General features: G+C 37.2%; 1 protein-coding gene and 1 long non-coding RNA gene across 4 annotated transcripts in view; one reads left to right on the top strand and one right to left on the bottom strand.

Moving 5' to 3' along the window:
* LOC135207218 (uncharacterized) overlaps positions 1-22,911 on the top strand; it is a 68,796-nt gene that overhangs the window by 39,238 nt on the left and 6,647 nt on the right. Inside the window, exons 1-4 of one of the 3 annotated variants that reach the window (XM_064238833.1) lie at positions 1,716-1,735; positions 8,001-8,151; positions 10,680-10,788; positions 13,033-13,156. In XM_064238833.1, coding sequence (XP_064094903.1) covers positions 8,017-8,151; positions 10,680-10,788; positions 13,033-13,156 — 368 coding nt within the window. In that variant the 5' untranslated portion in view covers positions 1,716-1,735; positions 8,001-8,016. Of the gene's footprint in view, positions 1-1,715; positions 1,736-5,526; positions 5,668-8,000; positions 8,152-10,679; positions 10,789-13,032; positions 13,157-22,911 lie in introns of those variants that run through there. The other 2 variants (XM_064238831.1, XM_064238830.1) reach the window with 2 other exon arrangements.
* LOC135207097 (uncharacterized) lies at positions 17,749-20,111 on the bottom strand. Its single transcript, XR_010312875.1, has 3 exons — positions 19,814-20,111; positions 19,435-19,533; positions 17,749-18,954 (listed from the first exon to the last, which is right to left on the bottom strand). It is a non-coding gene; the product is annotated as an uncharacterized LOC135207097 (long non-coding RNA).

Consider the following 22,911-nt stretch of genomic DNA (forward strand, 5'->3'; position numbering starts at 1 on the left):
CACCATTCTTATACAATAAAGTTTTTTTAATTTTTATATTTCTTCTTCCCATCATTATATAATTATACTAGTTTTTAATCATTTAAGTTTCTAAAATCTATGCTAATATAATGTTGAAGAAAAAAAATGACATCATACCATTCATAATTATCACTTATATATGCATTCCAATGTTGACAAACTTCGGTTTTTTGCAGTTATAGTGTTGTTTGAGGTACAGTTTGGATAGACAGATAACATTTACACACATATTTGTAAAGAGCATGTTTTTAGCTTCATTTTGAAAAAAAGGATGATGTCATAGCATAAATAATAACGGAAATATGATAACGTAAACATTGCAAAACTTCAATCGCGTTTTTCTCCGATTTCTGTTTTGTGCAGATAAATGGTTGTTCGAGTGGTGGCCTCATATAGTGATAATAATAGACAAGAAATACAAGACTATATTATATAGATAATATTACTGCACGTTATAAATACAAAACTTTTTAAGAAACAATTCGTTATATAAGTAAATTAATTTTGGGAACTGAAAAGAATATTTGCATTAAGAATGGTACCAGCCCAGCATGAAAGACAATTAAGCGACGACTACCTTTCCCAGTAGGGGGTTTAGTCCCGGCTGTTTGACGTCTTTATGCCCAAGTTCAGCTTAACACCTGAGAGAAGAACTGGCAGGGCTGGAAAATATTTTTGCCAAGTTTAAGAAAAAACGTGTTGTTTTTCTGTTGCTAAAAGCCAGAAAATCACGAGGGCTTTCAATAATCGGCAAAAATTAATGATGAATCAAGTACATTTTCGTTGTATAACTTATGCTGCCTTCAAATCCCTTACAACATGAGTGGGAATATTTGATTTGGCATCGACGGTCATCGCCGATGTCCTACCCTTTTCGCCATCAAGGAACCGATAGGGTATACCATCGGACGCTGTAGTAAAGTGGTGCAAGCGAGCAAGTTACGTTCCAAGAAGATGGAGAGGAGGATAATGGTTCTTTTTCATTAAAATACAAGCTATAAGGGTGTATTGTTACTTAGTCATCAAGGCCATGGATATAATAGTCTTTCAACTGAAAAAAAATGAGATAGTTGACGAAAGGACAGAGAAGGAAAACAGTGATAGATGTGAACGTTGAAGATGAGAGCACGTCATATACGTAGACTAACCATCACGATCAAAACGAACGCACGGTTCGTCAGGTACTTCTCGAAGAAAGAAATAGCTGCATCCTTCATGTTTTATGCTTTTAAAGCAAGATTTTAATCGAAGTCGTTTCAAAATGCCGAACTCGTTTGTACCTTAAGAGGCACTTTCTAGACTCAATATTAAGTAAATTCTGACATGTGTGCCGAATGCAATTCTGTATATATATATAATATAATATAATATATATATATATATATATATATATATATATATATATATATATATATATATATATATATATATATATATATATATATATATATATATGAACGAACCCTCACGCAACAATCATTCGTCATTTTATTTTTGTTGAGAACGGACCCAGTAAACACCACTCTCGACTTCATCTGGTCGGAGTGAACGGAGCCGAACCCCTGCTACCCCCGACAAGCCAAGGGCCAAGCCAAGCCCAGACTACGTCATCTTGTTGCCTACGTTTCTTGGAAGTTGGATTGAGGCCCGTAACAGTATCTGTTGTGCTGCTTGGGCATATTGCGCTTTAACTACGCATCAGTTTCGCTGTTGGGTATTTTTCTTTCTTTCTTTCTTCATACGACCTACACTTTGCAGACTGTGGGTATGGTGATGATTGGGAATGGGAAGTTAGAGCAAAAGTATCGATGAGGTTAAGTGAATTAAAGGTACCATTATGTATTATATAATATTGGTATACAGTGTATAACTGCGTTGTTCTTTCCAGAAATATTTGAATTCAGCTGAACAGTATATGGAACTACTGAAAGAAAGTCAATATATATGACCTAATCTCGGTCATTTGTGGGTTCGGGATATGAAGGAAAAAACAGGAGAGAGATAAGTTCACGTGCATGCAATAGAGGTCATGCAAAATTAATAATCGATGAAACGTTTAACACAGGTGTAATCTTCTTAGCTACACAGGTGGCCTGTAATTATTACGTTAACTATACTAGTGCACAACCGGACGGCAGGTTAGAGACTCATGGTGACACACGTCTTTGTGTGGCGGCCGACGGCGACGGGAATCCGGGCACTGGGCACTCGTGTCTCGACCCAGTCTACTGAATGAGACCCGCTAACTAACTCATCTGACCGGTAGTCCGGCCTGTTTCAAATGCCCCCTACACACAGCATCGTTATGCAAGAAGCTGATTGGTTATTCTGGCTCCTTAGACACAAGGGTCAATCAAGAAGGGATATAGAGATGCGTGGCACTCTTTGAACTGCCAAAGCCACTTATAACGGTTTCACGGGACTTCAGACTATCACGGAAAAGGCATATTAAAAACTGAATCGAATCAGCTCATATATATATGTATGTATGTATATATATATATATATATATATATATATTATATATATATATATATATATATATATATAAATGAAGGTGTGTTTTTTTTTTTTGCCACGAAGGAAAAAAATGAAAAAGCGAGATAGCTGAGTACTTTTGGTCCTATTCGGACCCTTTACTGAGGCACACTGATTTTACAAAGAACACCATAGTCAAAAGAAGGCTTAATATACAAACTGACACTACCAGATTAGCCATAAGGGCGATTTTCACTCTACAGAGAGGAGGAGTCGCCATAGGCTAGCCACACCTTGAAGGATACCCGCCGTAAACAAGTGATCCTTCCAGAAAACAGTACATTTTGAAAATAACACGGGAGCATATACAATTTAATATCATGAATTTTTACACAAATTTTCCTTTTCCCAACAAAAATTATTATTATAATAATGAAAAGACGAAAGAAAATATAAATATATATATATCGAGCAAGAGAAAGAGGGAGAGAGAAGTATCGACAACCAGAAGAGGAGAGAGAGACGAGAGAGAGAGAGAGAGAGAGAGAGAGGGAGAGAGAGAGAGAGAGAGAGATAAAGAAATAATAACTATATACATGTGGGACTAATTTATTAGTTGTTCATTTATTTTGAGGGCCTTCATAAACATCTTACAAATATATGGGTCCAAATGGTACATTCCCAGACTAAGATTTAGGTTGTTTTTATTAGTGATTTGTATAATTGCTGATTCCATTAAATTTTTTGAAACATAATCATTAGATCTAGCAATTAATACAATGAGATTTTTCACTCAGATGGATAAACACTGCATTTGAAGTCTGGGCTGTTCTAACTGAATACATATGCTGCTTAATCCGAACACATAAATTTTTACCAGACTGACCAACGTAAAACGATGGGCAATCCTTAAAAGGAATGTTGTAAATGATGTTATTTGTTACGGCACTATTCTTAATTAGCATATCTTTAATGGTACTGTTATAAGAGAACACTACATTAACATTAAACGATTTAAATATTGATTTTATGGTTTCAAATCCACGAAAATAAGGTAAGCTAAGTACATTTTTAGGCATTTCTTTTTCATTAATAGCAACACTATAAAACTTGTTTACGGCGGGTATCCTTCAAGGTGTGGCTAGCCTATGGCGACTCCTCCTCTCTGTAGAGTGAAAATCGCCCTTATGGCTAATCTGGTAGTGTCAGTTTGTATATTAAGCCTTCTTTTGACTATGGTGTTCTTTGTAAAATCAGTGTGCCTCAGTAAAGGGTCCGAATAGGACCAAAAGTACTCAGCTATCTCGCTTTTTCATTTTTTTCCTTCGTGGCAAAAAAAACCTTTATTTATACATAGCATCACGTTTTATATACTTCGTGATCAATGTTATTCATATATATATATATATAATATACAATATAATATATATATATATATCATATATATATATATACATTATATCTATATATATTATATATATAAATCTTGATAGTATATATATAATATATACGTATATATATATATATATATATATATTATATATATCTATATATATATATATTAATATATAGATTTATATAATATACATATATATATATATATATTATATATATATATATAAAGATATATATATATATTTAAGGTATATATTATATATATAACTATATATATAATAGTATATAAAAAAATAATATATATATATAATAATATATATATATATAATTTGGCCCCCTCTTGGAAAATATGCTGCGGGCGCCCATGACGTGGCAATACACTCAAGATGTCGATTATCACGAAAATATTCATTAAGATTAACCCTCAATAGGCAGAGGCTGCAGAAAGAAAGAAATTGGTAAGCTAAGAAAGAGATGAGCAACTTGACTTTGACAAAGGCAGGATAATGGCATAGATATTTTTGCGTTAAGACTTCTCGCAGTAGCCAGTGTATCGAATTTAAAAATCCCCTTCTGAGGGGCTTTGTTGACGACGAAAAGGCTTTTGACAACGTCCACAATGGCAGTCCCGTGAAACATGTTAAGAAAGGGAGCTGAAATTATCCGTGAATGAAGTAGAGGCGAAGTTCATTTTGACGTGATCGTGTTAAGTGAATTTGGAATAAATAGTAGCTTGCCATAGACCAACGGTTCCCAAACTTGACCATACCAAGGACCCCCAGATGCCCAGTCCCAGTCGAGGATCCCAGCCAATCAAAAGTTATCATTACCATACCGGAATACGTCGTAATTAATTTGAAATTATGATTGATATAAATAATGATATATTAAAGACGTTAGCTCGCCGATAACACAGACACTAGGATGATAGAGAATCAGTGATGTAGTAATTTTTATTGTATATATATTTTTTCTCGAGTTGAAAAATATAATTATTTCATTGTGTCGCGGACCACCTATGTATGGCCTTCTCCTGGACTCGCCCAGGGGTCAGCGGACCCCATAGGACCTTCTCCAGGACCCCCAGGGGTCAGCGGACCAAAGTTTTGGAACCACTGCCATAAATGAATGCTATTTCACATACGGTGGTAATTCCCTTCTTCTCATATATATCATGATGGAAAGACCGGTGGGCGATATAAGAGAATGCTCAAATAGATAGAAATTCTATACGAAAATAAGATTATACATAGCATAGCATGATTTATATTGATACACAGACTATCTTCAAGATTTTGCCGATTCGAGAATAAGGCCAGTAGTTCAAGAGCCACTCTGTGGCGCCACAGAGTGGCGTCGGTGTAGCTTCCCATATGTTTAAACTTTTTTTTATAAGCTATGTCGAGCTCACGAGCGTCTGTGGCTGATCCCCGCCACAGCTTATAAACAATGGAAACCTATAGGAATCCACATTCCCGCCACAGAGTATCCAGTGTACTCCTTGGCCTTACTAAAGCTTCAAGATATAGTACTAAGATAGCTTGACAGCGTTAGAGAAAATAGTACCACAAGGAAATTACGGAAGATTCTTACGTACACGATTTCATGATGAAATGGAAATTTGTGGCTATTGAAACCGGCGTGACGTATCTAAGATATTGACGCCGATAAAAAGAAAGGAAAAAATAAAATGGAGCTGGCTTGGACACAGTTACACAACCTCCACGGGAACACCCCGTGATGGCGTCAGCGCGGCTCTTGCGGACGCCAGAGGTATGTATATCCGGATACTAGGGAGAGACCTATGATGGGAAGGGAAGCTTGAAGATTTTGGGGGAGATAAAGCACAGGAAATACACGAATGCACACAGACTCTTACGATAAAGTAACCCGAGACGTGTGATGAAATACCAGCTAGAATCATGGGTGGAAAAGATTGCTTCCCAAAGGAATTATAGAATGCTATTAAAACAGAACAGATAGCAGTAAAAATACAAATAAAACCAGGTAAAACAAGTTCAAAGTCATCAAACACAGAAACAGTTGGCTCAATATTATTACCATTCAGTAGCGAAGCCAGGATTTTTGACTGGAGGGGACCAAACAGAATGTCAAGACGATTTTGAATATTGTACAATTTTTTATGACTCTCTCTCTCTCTCTCTCTCTCTCTCTCGTCTCTCTCTCTCTCTTCTCTCTCTCTCTCTATATATATTATATATATATATATTATATACATACGTATATATATATACTATATATATATATATATATATATATATATATATATATGTGTGTGTGTGTGTGTGTGTGTGTGTGTGTGTGTGTGTGTGTGTTAGAAGAAGAATTAAATGAAAAAAAAGGCCATTTTCTTCAACCCAAAAAATATCGACTATCTCGAAGACCTGCTTATAATTCTATTGTAATTAATACAACTATTTAATGTTAATCTTGGTGGGGCATGGACCCCCTAGATACGCCAGTTACCATTAGTACATGTAAGTATAACGAAAGCTAGACCAAGGATTAAAGTTATTCTTCGGTCACGATATATTTCAGGATAAAGATCATATTCATATTGTCCAGTAGAATTAAGAGCGGTAATCGACAGTCACTATATTGCTTTCCTAGGTTTTTATATATCGATAAGAATTTGGTAAACTTCAATAACGTTTTCCTGAAGTTTCCGTTAAAATCATTTTCGTATCCACTCACTAACGTCATTCTATTCTCGCGTTATTTTACAGAACGAACGGTACAAGGTACTAAACCAGAATAAACAGTCCATTTTAACTAGTTTGGTATTGTCTTGTGTCTATAAATATACGAATATCGAAGTTTTCGTAAATTGTCGGTAGGAAATCACAGTCCCACTGCGCCATCTTTCCCGGAAGAGCCTCACCAACGGAGCTTCCGATATACCGGTGGTCACAGCTAGTAGGAGAGCTATTTTTGAATTCACCTAAAATTCTTGTCTGGAACCTTTTCCAGTTTTGAAACGTGACCTTAATTTCACTTTTCTGAAGGGTGTGGACGCCTGTGAAAGTGTTGGGATATGAAACCATTGGGAAATGATGATGATGATGATGATGATGATGATGATGATGATAGAGCATTAGAATAGTTGAATGGCCAGCAATTCAAAATGATGTCCAGTTCCTATGAATGTCACACACTTCACTTTTGATATATTACCTCCATTTTTGACCCATATATATTTGTTCGCATTTTCCATTTTTGACATAAGAATAAGAAAGGAATGCTGTCGAAGGGGACTTGGAAGAGATAATTAGAATTAAAGTTAGTAGATAAAGAGAAAAGATAAGAAGCAGGATGCGTTGAAGGTCAGATAGTCACTGTAGACGAAATTCATACTTAAAAGTTACTTTAAGGCCCAATTTTGCCTGATGAATAAACGCTTATCTCTCTTCTCTCTCTAAATTTCAAGTGACTAATACCCCTGTTCGACTAAGTCTATTGTTATTATTGAACTATTGCCTACGTTTCGTCCAGCTTTTAGGGGATCGTGTAGATGATGTCGAGTGAAAAGGACTTTATATATTTCTATTTACTAGAAAATTCTCCAGAGTGATATTATCATTCGTGTGCTAATCTATTTCTGTGTTTTTGTTGGCTGTTACCATTCCATTCATCAATTGGTTGGGAAGAGAGTAGTACTGGGCTTAGAAAATCCCAGATCTGGCGGTTAAAAGCCTGGTTTCGAAAGCCAGTGGAAATGCTAGGAATTGTAGACATGTGGTGGCTTTTGGTAGAGTTTCGAAAGCCATGGAATAAGACTAGGAATTATAGACATGTGACTTTTGGTAGTTTCGAAAGCCATGGAATAAGACTAGGAATTATAGACATGTGACTTTTGGTAGAGTTTCGAAAGCCAGTGGAATAAGACTAGGAATTATAAACATGTGTCTTTTGGTAGAGTTTTGAAAGCCAGTTGAATTACTCTAGGAATTATAAAAATGTGGCTATTGGTAGTTTCGAAAGCCATAGAATAAGACTAGGGATTATAAACATGTGGCTTTTGGTAGAGTTTCGAAAGCCAGTGGAATAAGACAAGGAATTATAAACGTGTTTGTTTTGACCAACAGGTGGCAAGACGAGACGATGAGCGCCCCCGAAGAAACAACGGCTCTTCTGGGCTACGGACGCGGAAGTCAGCCCAGGACTGCGAGTACCCCGCCCTTGCCTCGAAGGAGCGTCTTCGAAGAAGTTGATCCGCTTCAACAGTCACGGCAGAAGGTAAATTATGTCCAAGAGATACTTGTACAGCACAACACCCGAGTAGTATTCCATCAAGAAAGGTATTATCGAAACCTTATAGTTGTCTTATTGTTTTGAGTGAAGATTGCTCCTTGGTGGCTCATTTGTCCACACCATGTGCGGAAACGGAAAGGCTGAGAGCTAGAAGGAGGGAGGCGGCCTGATAAGGACATCCTGATCATGACTACACAGCGCCGACAGAATCCAAAGGCGGGTTTCCTCTAAGATATATATAATTCGGGTGTGACCCTGTCGTAACTACTGAGGGTAGAATTCCCAGCTACCCCCTAAATATCAAGTTCATTCGTGCCCTTAAACAACTCTCGTGCTTTAGTTTTTTTTTATTTATTACTTTTGTTTTGCATTTTTTTTTATCTTATTCTTCCATTCACCTGGCAGTGTCGATGAAATGGGAAACGAATTCGCATTATTCATTTTCTAGAGATTGTTGTTTCTTCAGGCCCTTAATATATTAAAAGATTGTGTTTTGAACGTTTCCTTCTCTGCATCTCGTCCCATTTGTCCTTTGTCGTAGTTCATGTCTAAATCCAAATGTTTATCGTATCACATTCTTGAAGATCTTGAAAACAAACCCACTAATACTCCCTTAGTTTCAAATCCTGGAAGTATCTTTACTTAGTTGTTTACTTACTTTTTTAACATTAACATCGAGGAACGGTAGAGTTTGGTCAACACTTCTTTTTGCTAAAATTTTATGAAAAGTTCCTGTTCACTGAATGCCCCCAAAAAAGCTGATTAGAGGATTGCCTTAAATGGTTGACTAGCACCAGAGACAACGGATGTGCGATTGTGGTTGACGTGTTAAAGCGTCAATTTCTCCTGCTGATAAGCCTTCCATGTAGTACTGAATACTACTAACGTCACTTACCTTAAAACTCTCAGAATAACTATAAAGTGTAAAAGTAAACTGCAATGTCCTCACACGTAAAAAAAAAAAAAAATATCGCTAAAAAATGAAATGCATATTATTCTCATTATTCAGAAGAACCCCATTCTTATGGAAGAAGCCCACCAAAGGGGCCATTGACTTGAAAGTCAAGCTTCCTCAGGAAAAGGGAAATACAGAGAGAAATCTCACTTATTTAAAAACGGAGCAAAAAATCAATTAGTAAGCTCATTAATAGATAAAAATGAATTAAAATACAATTAAAATACTCTCAATCCACTTAAAGAATGGGAAATAATTAGGATTTTCGTAAGAGCTAAAAATACTCTTGATTGTGACAGACTGTTGTCTACGGATAAATGAACTGTACGTGATTGTAGCTGAGTTAGTGATTACACTTCATTACGAGATATACTGTCTAACAATTAGCAAGTGGAAATGGAAATACAAGAAATTGTATATTAGGCTGTCAAATTTAAGCAGGTCTATATTCAAAACTAGGCTAAAGTGCTGCTACTTTGGCTTATCTACAGTCACCTCCGAGCAGCTAGTACTACTAAACTTGGCTGAAGCTCAGTTGGATGCCGTGTTTAGTACTAGCCCCTCGGGGATCAAAGATATCGTTTATTAATATAATTTGTCGACCACACAATATAGAAATGGGTGCATCTAATGCTTTGATCACAGAGGGGCTCTTACTAAACACGGTGTCCCATTAAGCGTCCGTTATGTGTAGTACTAGCACATCGGAGGTGACGCGTAGATAACAAGCCGAAGTATAACACCGAATATTCTGTGCATTTTGCCATTCTATTTCCAACAGCCAGCCGTTGTACAACGAGCATCGCAGACTGAAACAATATTAATAAACATAGGGAAGTGAGCTAACGTCTTTCTGTCCGTCTGTCTATTTCTCTTCATATTCATTGTTATCTGCACCATCTAAAATCGCATTTTGTTGTCTTGAGTGAGACCACATTTCCCCATCATTGTTGCCATTTCAAATGTCCATCATTAGTCTAATTATACTTTGTGCCTTAGATCATCAAAATACGTCTCTTTTCATGTAAGGAGCACGATGAAATAAAAAATATATTGCGTTACAAATATAACCCAAAGTACTTACTTTCAGTGTTGAATCGTAATGTATTCATTAGCTAATTTAGACTTACAACATTATCATGACTGACTTAGATTCAAAGCTCTGTTCACAAGTTTCCGCTTGTAAGAAAGATATCTTGTTGTAGTTTTGTGGGCAATTGCATATCCTACCATAGTCTTACTATAATGGGTGTAATGTCTCTCTGTCCGTCGGTCATTCAATCACAGCCAAACGGCTGGTCCGATGGGCATGAAACTTAGCAGAGTTATGGTGGGGACCCTTAAGATGGTTTATAATGGGGTTTCATCCTACCTCCACCCACCCCACCTCACCTCCGAAGGGGATGGGTGTGAGAAGGGATTCCCTGAAACGGAGCTGGTCTCTGCCCGTGAAACTAGGCTGGTGACGCCCGTAGACTTAGTTATTTTACGAATTTTCATACATAATTTCTGCATACATATGTTTGCTAGTACACAAAAATGATCGTTTTCCTTTCAGAAGCAAAGCACTACCCCGGGTATCAGTACATTGAGGGCAGTCTGCTATATCCTTGGCGTCTTTGGAGTTGTGCCCATCATTGCCCTTCCAGGGGCAATTGCATATTGTGGTTGGTACTATAGCAATTGTGTCTGAAAAATTAAGAGGAAGAAGATTGGCACAGAGGGGAAACACGGGTCATGTTACCTAGTAGTAATGGTAGTAGTAGTGCCTAGTATTAGTAGTAGTAGTAGTATTGTAGAAATGCATTTGAAGCGGCTCCCCAGCTTGTTCTATCTTTCCTTTGGTTTGGTTGTATATTGCTTAGAAGGAATGAGAAAATAGTTCAGTATAAGTAAAGGAAAGTAGTTACTCTCTCTCTCTCAAGAGATAAGGCCTATTTTCGTAAAAAAAAAAATAATAAATAAATAATAAATAAAAACTTGACGGCTCAATGGTATCATGCAATAGCGGTTGTAGACACACAAAACGCCAAATGTCATAGATGCTTTTTGCTTGTTGAGTGATCACGAATTCTAAAGTCAGCAGTGCAGTGAGCTATCAGTAGAACATGAAAAGCAGGTTTATTGAAATTGTTGTTATGAACATTCAATCGTCATATTCGCCATTGCAGCTTTCTTGGAGGTAGAAGTGTGTTTTTACAACTCTTTAAGATATTCTAAGAACGATTCGACACCCTTTTCAATGAACAAACATCACTATCTCCCAATATCTGTTCTTATTTACAAAGAACATTCTCAAAATCTTTTCTAGCTGTAGAGCAACCCACACAAACAAACCTTTTCAAGGGTTGGGTAGGTAGCGGATCAACAGATGACAATTATTTTCTAATAATCCCCAGCGAAAGAAACATCTGGGTCTTGAACTGATGTTGCCATTCTAAAATGATGGGCGCGCGGCGGGTCCTGCCCAAAGGGGGTCGTCAGCAATTTCCTAGGGAGGTGAGAGCCCTATGGAAAGATTAAGAATCCTCAAATTATATTCGTTATTCTCTTAACAAGAGTGAGGAACTAATATCCAGACGATTATGAAAAAAATGTAAAAGAATAGGCTTATAACGTTAGTTTCCTATAATCAATTACTCTCTCTCTCTCTCTCTCTCTTTTATTTTCCTTTAAATCTGGGAGTGGGTTTACCATAGATGAAGAGGGGAGCGGAGGGAAGGACCAACTCTTAGAGTAGGCGTTTTAATAAAAAGTTTAAGAACCACACATAAGTTATATTTCAGACCTCGGCTATTTCAGATACATTGTTGGAAGCTGCATTGCCACCCATTACTGCAATATTCTTTTTAAAAAATGAGTTAGCATCATGCCATGTTGTATCTCTATAAGAGAATTTTTTCGGTGAAGTTAGCACACTTAGTTTATATATACTTTAGCTGGAACTAGCCATGGAGCTGTTATAATACCTCCGTGCATGGTAATACCTAAAGAGACGGTCCAACCACGTCAGTTCGTTCCTCGCCGTTAGAATTTGATAGTCTTTTCATAGTCAATTCGCCCCTCCCCGTTAGTATATATGACAGTCTTTTGATAAAGGCATATTTTTTTTTTAAATTACCTAACGAGATGATGAAATGGAGAATGTATCATAAAGCCTGTTAATGAGTCTAGAGAAAACAGTCGCATCAGTTAATGATTTTGCAGCATCATTTTGAGAGATGAGTTGAACATCCATCTGCAGTTATCAAATATGTTCGATAAAGCAAAATATGCTCCATGTTTCTCCACTGAGGAATAACCGCTGGCTCCATGCAACGTAAAAACACCATATAAACAAACAATCTAAACTCTCTCGATGACGCATTCAGCAAACCGAATTTCGTTTCATCTGCTCTATGTGTGACTCATTTGGGCGTGCAACCTGATAATGAATAGCGTTATTCATTTTTAATGTAGCGCTCCATGTAGTACTTCCCGGATATTTGATGTCATCATTTCAATCAGCTACCGAGATTAGGCAAGCATTTTTGAGCGGACAGAGTAATAAGTCAAGGTTGTATTCATTGAACGTGTCCGTTGGAAGTTGCTCCAAGCTTTTGCCTTTTACACCCCTGATGTTGAGCTTTCTGTAACCTTTATAGGCGGTATCTTATTAATTACTGCACACACACACACACACACACACACAGACACACACACATATTTGTTTAAGTTCTCGAACATGTAACATTAGTAGATTCGCAGATAGTCCGAAGTGTATATTTTCGTTTCAAATTCTTATATATAGAGTATACAGATGTGATAAATTGCAATTGCATGAATTCAATATTTTCTATTTTAATGTTATTTTTTAAGCCTTGTTCCGCATTTTCCTACGATGCTCTAGCTCTAGCACTTTTCAATTTCAGGCTGGGTTGGATTCATTCTCGCGATTGTACTGGTGGCAACCGAAGTGTACACAGCCGTGCTTTTAGGGAAAACCTGGCTGATGATGGAAGTGTTTTGGCCTCGAGAGGCCACGATGAACCGAAGGTGAGTGTAGTAAGCTACTGCTTTTTTTTTTTTCAAGGATCACAACAGGAGCTGGATATATATAAAAAAAATCTAATGTCCTCGAAGGAGTAGAAATAAAAGATAAACGAAATAAAGGGTGAGGGGTCTGACTGTTAAACTCTGGTATAGCCAATCATATCATTAGTCTTGTGGCAATGGTTAGGATCGTTTCAGGGGAGGACCTTCTAATTAAAGGGGATGGTGGGGCGGGGGGCGGTTGTTAAGACAATTTTGACCAAGTTGAACTAGGTACAAAACATATTCTATAGGTAATGTTATGAAATAAACCAAATATAACATACTGGTATGTTTGTATGCCTATTTTTACCAACTCCCCAGAGTTAAGTTGGTATAGGTCTATGTATATGTTTGGGTGTGAGTGTGTGTCATATAAATCGATTCTTAATTTCTTAAATACATACTTATGCACACACATATATATACACATCCATATATATAATATATACACATACACTATAAAGGTGTACTTAAACTACAAATACTGTCCATTTTTTTACCAACTCAAAATCAACATTGAATGGGACCAACCGTCCCCATCCACCCTTCAACCATCCCTGGATATATCGTCATCAATGCTGGATAGATTCAAGATTAGTTTTCGAATTGCTAAAGCGAAGATGAATCCATTCTTTTAAAAACACGTCCATAGTATCGATGGGATTTTAGGCTCATGGAAACCCCGAATGGCTGCACCTGAGTCTTTGTTTCACAATCACCTCTGGTCTTTCCTCTTCTATTGTTTACGTGGTTCAAGTTCAACCATAGGTATGAATGAGTTTGGAGGAAACTCTCCATATTCTAATATCATTAAGAAAGTGGTCGTAAAGATTTTGTTGTTGCCGATAGTACTATACTGTTTTTTTTTTTTTTTTTTTTTTTTTTTTTTTTTTTTTTTTTGCCCATCCGCCTGTGGTGTTTGCGCATGGTAACACTGCGTCCCGGGCTTTAAATAACATCCTATTTCGAATGTTAACGGTGTAATTCGCATATAGTAAATTATTGAAACACTTTTCAGTTGCAAATGTACACCCAGATATCCTTTGATTTACCTAAAACTTAGACATAGCGTAACTATTTATAGCCCGAGACGCAGTGTTACCATACGCGACAACCACAGGCGGATGGACAGATGGAAATAAACAGAGTATAGGTTTGAGTGTAAAATGTGCTTTAGTGGTACTAAATTACTGTGCATTACAGGGCCGTGTCTGATTGATTTTCGTCGATAACTTTTTATCAAAGCATCGGATATGGATCGTATTTGGGAAATAGCTATTTGAAGTCACAGCCTCATTGACAAAACCATGCAGTGATGTCTGTTGTTGATAATCAAGGCACTTATCAGAGTAAATCAAAGAGATTTAAAGGGAAAATTAGCTAAATTAATAAGTACCCAAATATTTGACCCTTTTGTACAATAAGTATTAAAGGAAAGGCTAAGGCAAATGAACATTATTGTTGAGAATGATGATAATATTACGGTTTTCATTGGTGATACCACGGATAATTAATAAGAATTTGGTATGAATACATATAGCAATATTACTATTTTCATTGTACAATGTTACGTTGACTATAGGAGTACATAGCAATTATAATGCAATTTCTATTTACCCTTTGACTATCGGTTATACAGAACTTTTGGAATTGGTGAAATACAATCATATTGAAATGAAAGTACAATCATTTAGAGGTGTTTGATACGATATTTTGGGCCGATGAACCTGGTAACCCGGGATTCCAGTAAACATATCCTGTGACGAGGGGGTGAAGGCAGCCGATCATTCGTAGGTCAAACCCAGGTCATACTAAGTGATGGCTGCTTCACCTATGGCAAACCTATAACAAATTGTCTTCGTGGACACAAGACTGCTTTCGTGTTGCTTGTTTTTGCAGTTTGCAACAAAGAAAAGAACCTTATGCTAAATATTACCAGGCAAGCGGTTAATAAGGCGATACAGAAGCGCCGGACGATTTAGACAAAAGGGACAAAGGTGACCTTTATAGAGGTCATACTCGAATGACGAGTATGAAAGAGAGAGAGATGTAAATATTTTGTTTCTATCAAGGCCTTTCTCACTTTTCAGACCGAGAATAAACAATGGACGAATTGTTTTGACTGATAAACTATCTCACTGACTATCTGCAACGAACAGTTTCGATAACTTACCTATCACACTGACCTCCTTATACATACACATACACAAATATATATATGTACATAATGTATATAATTTCATTTGTGTTGTGTACGTGCATTTATGCGAGTACCATATCTGTGTGTATGTATACAGCACATGTATTTATGCATATTCTATCATCCTCTTCCCTGATGTCGAAGTATGAATACAATATATATATATAATATTTATAAGAATATATATATATATGATATGATATATATATATTAATGTGTTTATTCTCATTCTGATGAATAATTTCATTATCAATACTACATGGCCGTGTGTATAGGAAAAATAAATGTTAGGAAGTGCATTTTTATTCATTTGCTAAATACTGGTCTGTATCCACAACACAGGCCCTATGACCGTTTAGTAAATTTCGTGGGCACCTGAACGATACTTGACGTAACCTTGAAACTCCAGGGTAACGGTTTCCACAGTGTGTGTTAGTGTATGTTAAGGACTTTGTGCTATTTCAAGTTAAAGGAAATGTTTGTTTGTTTGTATGGTGTTATTCAGCAAAGGGACCAACGGTTTTACATGACTTCCAAACCACGTCGAGAGTGAACTTCTGTCACCAGAAATACACATCTCTGACGCCTCAATATTATGCCCAAGAATCGAACTCGCGGCCACCGAGGTGGCCTCAGGCCTAGACCAAACCGACCATGCCACTGAGGCGCGATTTGCGCCATGGAACTGTATTATACCATTACTATTCTCATTTGATGCCCAGTCCCTTACTGTAGCACACTATTTAGGTGCTCGAGTGTGCGGAACAAAATCAAGAATTCCATACACTACTATTACCACTACTACAAACATACTAGTCTTCATAAAGTCTATAGGCTGGCATCTAGTCAAGTCAAGTCATACTACAGTGTCAATGAGTGGGAAAGCCTTCCTTTAGTAATGACGTTTCATCAGCCTCTATCTACGAATCTGCTAGATTTAGCCAAGTTTCCCTTTAAATCTTTAATTTATTCCAAGTGCCTAGGTTATCAACATTGGACACCGCTGCATATTTTTGCCAATTATTTTGTGGTTGCAAATAAGCTATACCCCAAACACGATCCATAGCCGATGCTTCGGCAAGATTTTGATGCCTTAAATCAATTAAGACGCGGCCCTGAAATGCACAGGAGTTACGTATAGCTCACTCGTGTCATCAGTTATGACAACCCTGTGCAGGAGCGATATACTACAGCCTATAGACCGCACTCTTAACCTAATAATGCCAACAAACATTTCAGGAGCAGACAAACTTATTTTTTCGAGTATAATTCTTTATGAAAGTACCACCCTCTGGACACCTGCAACCTGTTTGGATCATCTATATTACGTGGAGGATATCGCAAAATAATATTAGGTTTTCGATAAAAAGTAACGTCATATTTAAACGGACATATCATTAAGCATTTCAACAACTTCTTCAGGCAACTTGACCTTGATCTTTTTAAACTAACACAAAGTGGTGTCTGCCATCTTCACCGCTCGTCTGTTGGGTTGAATAGCTCATCCCATCCGTCAAAAACTAAGTCAGTCGGAGTTGCCTTTTGGGGTTTCATGCCGTTATAGCCACCTGCTTGGAAGCACAGCTTATCTTTCCTATATATCCTAAACACAGAGTTTCACTGTCTCTTCCTCAATAATCAGTGTTGAATTGACATACCCGTTAACTGCTGCAGTCCTCAATTGTATATGAGGCGGCAATTTCAAACTAGCGGTAACTTTGAATGCATTGGTTTTTGACAATAAAAATAACCAAACTTATACTTTCCCCCTTTATCCAAAATTACACTTTGCAGCGGAAATATCAATTTACACGAAGTGCATCATAATTATTCATCTGACCTCGGGTCACTTATCACCAAACATTCAACCAAAGCAAACCCCATCACCAAACTCAGTTTCCCTATATCAAACCACACTAATTACTGCAGGGCAGCATTTTAATTGGGATTCCAAGTTATTTCTTATATTAATGCTGTATTGTACACGGGACTACCCAGGTTACCAACCCTAATTTTATTTATTTATATATTTACTAACTCGTCAGTTTCACACAAACGGCCAACGGCCGAGACTTAAGCCATACCAGATTTTTTTTTTTTTACCCTAAGCAGGAGAAATGTATAAAACCAGACAACCTCTCAGCCATCAGAACACTGAACGCTATAGGATGATATTTCAAAATATAGTCACAGTCAATTTCCTTTATATTCGTTAACAATTATATAAAGTACTAATCAAATTAACACTATCAATACAAATCTCTAAAAAAAAACTTATATCCTTGAATGTTAAAAATAAAAACAATTAACAGCTTATGTGCCCTTTTTCTGACAATCCGGGACAATTTTATGTGGTTACAAACATAGGTAATTACAGGATGGTGCGCAAACACTGGGATCTCTTAATCACGAATCTACAGTCGCAGAAGGATTTCTTCTCAAAACCAGTTTTATAACTTTGAAACTAAAATGAAGAAAGTCTTGCTTTTGTAACAGATGGAAAAGGGAATATTTATCCACGAACTAATCACTCAATTACTCCAAATCCTCGAGTTCGCCATTCTAAGCCCCTTAGAGAAAGAGGGTCACCTGAAGTCATGAAAAGCAACAGGAAGAACTTTGGAGAAAACTAAGTTGAAAGCAAACATTTACACAAAGTAGAAAAAAGTTTAAAGTTAAAAGTACACTGTTGCTCATGACGTAAGTTTTCTTTTATGCAAAATCTTTTCGAATTACAAAATGCACAAATCAAACCTCCTTCAAAATACTAACCAATACCAAATATCTAAAAAGTTGACACCGTGGATTTCAAGATCTTAATAGATTTCAAGATCCAAAACTTAAAAATGAACTGGGAGCTTTGAAAAACCAGAAACAGTAATCTAGAAGTACTAATCCTTCAGCAGTTTTTCTATAAAGATCAAACTTGACCTTAACTGAAAACTGTTACATATAAAAAACTGACCAAACTAATATATTCCACAAAATAGCTTTTGAAATCACATTATTAGGGTGAGAAGTAACCAAAACCAGAGTGGATTAAGGTAATAAATTCCATCACCATAAAAAACTTAATATATGGCTTACCAATGCAAGTGAACTATTAACAGGAACTCATAGACCAGTTTTATACAAACCATCAGATTTATGCAAACCATTAGATATGTACCCGTTGCTGAATAACCACTGGTTCCATGCAACGTAAAAGCACCATACAAACAAACAAACATCAGATATGTACAAAACATTAGGTGCGACGGTTATCTACTGAAATTACGAGATTATGATCTTAAAAATTACTAGTAATAGTAAAATTAAAACTCACTGTCATCTGCAACGGAAAAAACTTAAAACTCCAAGGACTCGCACAGTAGGCCAACACGCCTACTATGCAAGCCCTTAGGAGCTCCTCCACCCGATCAGGGGCGCAGCCCCCGATGGGGTGGAGGAAAATTTTAAAAAATGGGATATTCAAGTTCTGAAGAATCTCGGGATAGCACCAGTTGTTTTTATATCTTTTTTTCCAGCCAGTCTTTAATCTTCAGCGTAGCATCATTCCCTGAATTGTACAAAGAGCATTAGAAAAGTTAAATATACAAAGTTCAAAAAAATATCTAAAAGTCATTTAAAAAGTTTAGACAAAATTGTTTAACGTAAATTTTCTAAAAGTTCACATACTAACCAACAATTTTTATGCTATTCTCCTTTTAACGAAGACTTTTCTTCATAATTAAACATCCATTTAATTCAAACAACTTTCTTAAAAGCCTCGCTAAAACTGGCTGTGATCAACTAGATACACAACAACAATGGGGAAACTTAGTTTTGCTGTATTTTTCTTAATGTAATAAACCACATTCCAACATGCAGGTCCTAGGCAAGATCTGCCCAAGAAAACATACTAAAATAATAAGTATTAATCCTAGATTTTTATCTCAATGTATTAAGAGATCTACGGACATGTAAAGACAAAACGTTTACACAAATAGCACAAGATTATAAAAGCTCACAGCCAATATACGAAATATAGATACTTAACTCAAATCAATCCGTATTGACCACATGGAGACAGGGACCTGGGAAAAGTAGCTACGAGTCGGTGAGGAACAAAAGACCGTAACTGCCTCACCGGCCGTCACTGAAACGAAACCAACCCATGGCTTTGAAAAAAAAAAATCCTGCAAACTTTACCAAGAAATTTAAGCAGTGCTTAGTCTATAAAAAGCGCATTGGAATGTATAGGCATAGTCCCAAGAACAGTTACAAACAATTCTGAATAAAAAGTCCTCAAAAATGTTGTACAGCCGCCTTGAAAATAGACGAAGTTGACGTTGAATAATATAGAAAAATCACAAAACTTCAAAATGGTGTACACGACTACAATATTAACTCAAATACAGTCAAGTGAAATATACTACTTCCTGTCATTTTTTTTCCAAATGTACGTTGGAGCAGATGAACAGAGATGGATAAACACCGAACCACTAGTCCTACTGACACGTCTCCTGACTCTCCCAGCCAACTTTCAAAATAAAAGAAGACTTTACGTTTACAGTTTACATGACCGAAAAATCAGCTTTCGATGACGTCACCAGACAAGGACCCTGGAACCGTAAAAATTCAACAGTCGATCGACATAAACTCGCGTAAAGGAAACCAGTGTCTTCATTTGAGTCGCTCCAAAAAGAACCTCCCCTGGTCCACAACAGATTTTGCGTGACGACTACCGATGTCTAAGAAAATTTGTTTAAACAAAAATCTAACTTACACGATAAGAATTATTTTGTGGATTTCCATTATGGTCCATTAATTCTGATCATAGTTTCTTAAATCTGGATTTCAAGGAACTGATTCCAAAATAATTTCCGAGTGAAACTTCTATCGGAATAGAAAGAAATATTATTTTGATCCGGTATCTTCGACAATCGACTTTTCATAATTGTATTAACTGCACAGTCATTCCTTGTAAACCTGAAAACTTATACAAAACAAACTTTTTTTAATTCTCTCTCTCTCTCTCAGACGCCAACTGGTTTTCCTCTCTCCATCATCGAGTTAAATTGAGAAAAATAGACCCAGTTTCCTTGTTGAGGAAGTGGGAGAAGATAGACAAGCTAAGATACCTTCCTAAGCACTTTTTTTCCTCATATTTATTTCGCATATTTCCTTAACTGCACATTTTTACACTCAAACCCTATCAACAACAACAAATTCTTTACGATCATTTTCTTAATGACATTCATAATGTCCTTAAAGGTGCGACATCTGTTGGGTCTTCCACTCATCACTTGTTCAACTGCTTCGGTGTTTCATAGTCAGCGAATTCGAAACTCTTTGGATGGCTAAGGAAACGGACTTTTGTGCACGATAGTACGCCTGCCCCATCATCTTTGGACTCTTCGCACTCAACACCTGCTATCTTTTTCTCCTAACTTTCCTAGTTTTGTGCGCCCTGATGGCTTTAAGGGTGAGTTAACACTAGGCTTCACTGCACGCTGCATACATAAGACTCATCACCAACTCCTCCCAAATTCTTGCTAGCCCAGCCTACTGGACTGCTCATTAGGGTGAGCTAGTGATGTGGCGTGAGTCTCGATGAGCAGTCCAGTAGGTGGGGCTAACAAGAATTTGGGAGGAGTTGGTGATGAGTCTTACGTACGCAGCGTGCGGTGAAGCCTACTATGGGTTTCAGAGACAGTGCAAGCACATTTTTTGGCAATAACTCTGTAACGAAAACTCGTATTAGAACGAGATTTTGCTATAGTGTATTACACCCAGTGCCGTAATTTATAAGGGTATCGTGAATCACTAATTGTAAAGAATAAAGGCACTTGTTCCTGTACCAAGAGGCAAAAACTCCATTAGCCAGAAATGGATATGAACACAACAGTAAAAAGCTCCGCTTACCATCCCCCCCCGCCCCCACCTCCACCGCCACCCCATCCTTCTTCCTTCCCTCACTTCCCCTTTTCTCACTCTCTCTGAAAGTTGTTTCAGTTTAAACTTATTTTGTATGATTTTTCCTATATATATATCTATCTATCTAATAATATACATTGTTGTATATATCTAACTGCCAGTTTACTGATTTACTTATGCATTGATCCGCTCATCTCTCTCTCTCTCTCTCTCTCTCTCTCTCTCTCTCTGAAAGTTACTTCAGTTTAAACATATTTTGTATGATTTTTTCTATCACAGTTATATAGCTAACGATTCACTCGGCTGTTACCTGTCAGTTGACTGATTTATTTATGCACTGATCCGCTCATCTCTCTCTCTCTCTCTCTCTCTCTCTCTCTCTCTCTCTCTCTCTCTCTCTCTCTCTCTGTGGCAGTGGTACTGTAAATGGTTATTAGAGTGAGAGATATCTGAATGTATGGTGGAGCAGTAAAACGATAGACACTAGGATTTATGGTACAGCGACTGTTATAAGTGCATCGGTATAATCAAGAGTTTAACTCTAATGAATGTCCGGTAGAAAGGCTCAATTTTATGTGCAATTGGCGGCCTTCTCAATAGCTAAAATAAAGTTGAAAAGTTGCGTGACAAACGAATTTCTGAAACCCTGCCGACAGTTAAGTTCCGTGGTGGCCATCTCTTCTTCATCTTCGTAATACAAGTACTATATTGCTGATACCCGAGTCCGTATGAGGATTACGAAGAAGGTAACAAACCGCAAGTATAACAGTCGCTTTACCATAAATCATAGTGTCTATCGTTCTACTGCTCCACCATACATTCAGATATCTCTCACTCTAATAACCATTTACAGTGGGTACCACTACACACACACACACACACACACACACACACACACACACACACATAGAATCCAGATGAGTTGATTTGTTACCGGGAAAGTTTGTGAGGTAATATCTTACAAATGATTTCACACCGGTGGGGGTGAATCTTACCTTATCTAGGCCTTTCGTTAGAATATACACCAATGTAAACTATTATTAGATAGATTGATAGATAGATAGAAAGATAGAAAAATCATACAAAATAAGTTTAGACTGAAACAACTTTCAGAGAGAGAGAGAAAGAGAGAGAGAGAGAGAGAGAAAGAAGAGAGAGAGAGAGAAGGGAAGGTGAGGGAAGGAAGAAGGACGGGGGTGGTGATGGAAGTGGGGGGAGAGGGTAAGCAGAGCTTTTTACTGTTGTGTTCGTATCCATTACTGGATAATGGAGTTTTTGGCTCTTGGTACAGGGACAATTGTCGTTATTCTTTACAATTAGTGATTCGCGATACCCTTATAAATTACGGCACTGGGTGTAATACACTATAGCAAAATCTCGTTCTGATACGAGTGTTCGTTACAGAGTTATTGCCAAAAAACGTGCTTGCACTGTCTCTGAAACCCATAGCAGTGTAAACTCACCTTTTAAAAGACTTGATCTTCTACTGGACAGACGATTCTGTCATGTCATTTCACAGTGAATTCTCCTCTACGTGATTCCAGTGTTCCTGGTCTTTCTACTGTACTCATCTCTGATCTTATGCCCTCCTCATTAT

This window comes from Macrobrachium nipponense, chromosome 32 (assembly GCF_015104395.2).
Source record: "Macrobrachium nipponense isolate FS-2020 chromosome 32, ASM1510439v2, whole genome shotgun sequence".
In the NCBI taxonomy this organism is placed as follows: domain Eukaryota; kingdom Metazoa; phylum Arthropoda; class Malacostraca; order Decapoda; family Palaemonidae; genus Macrobrachium; species Macrobrachium nipponense.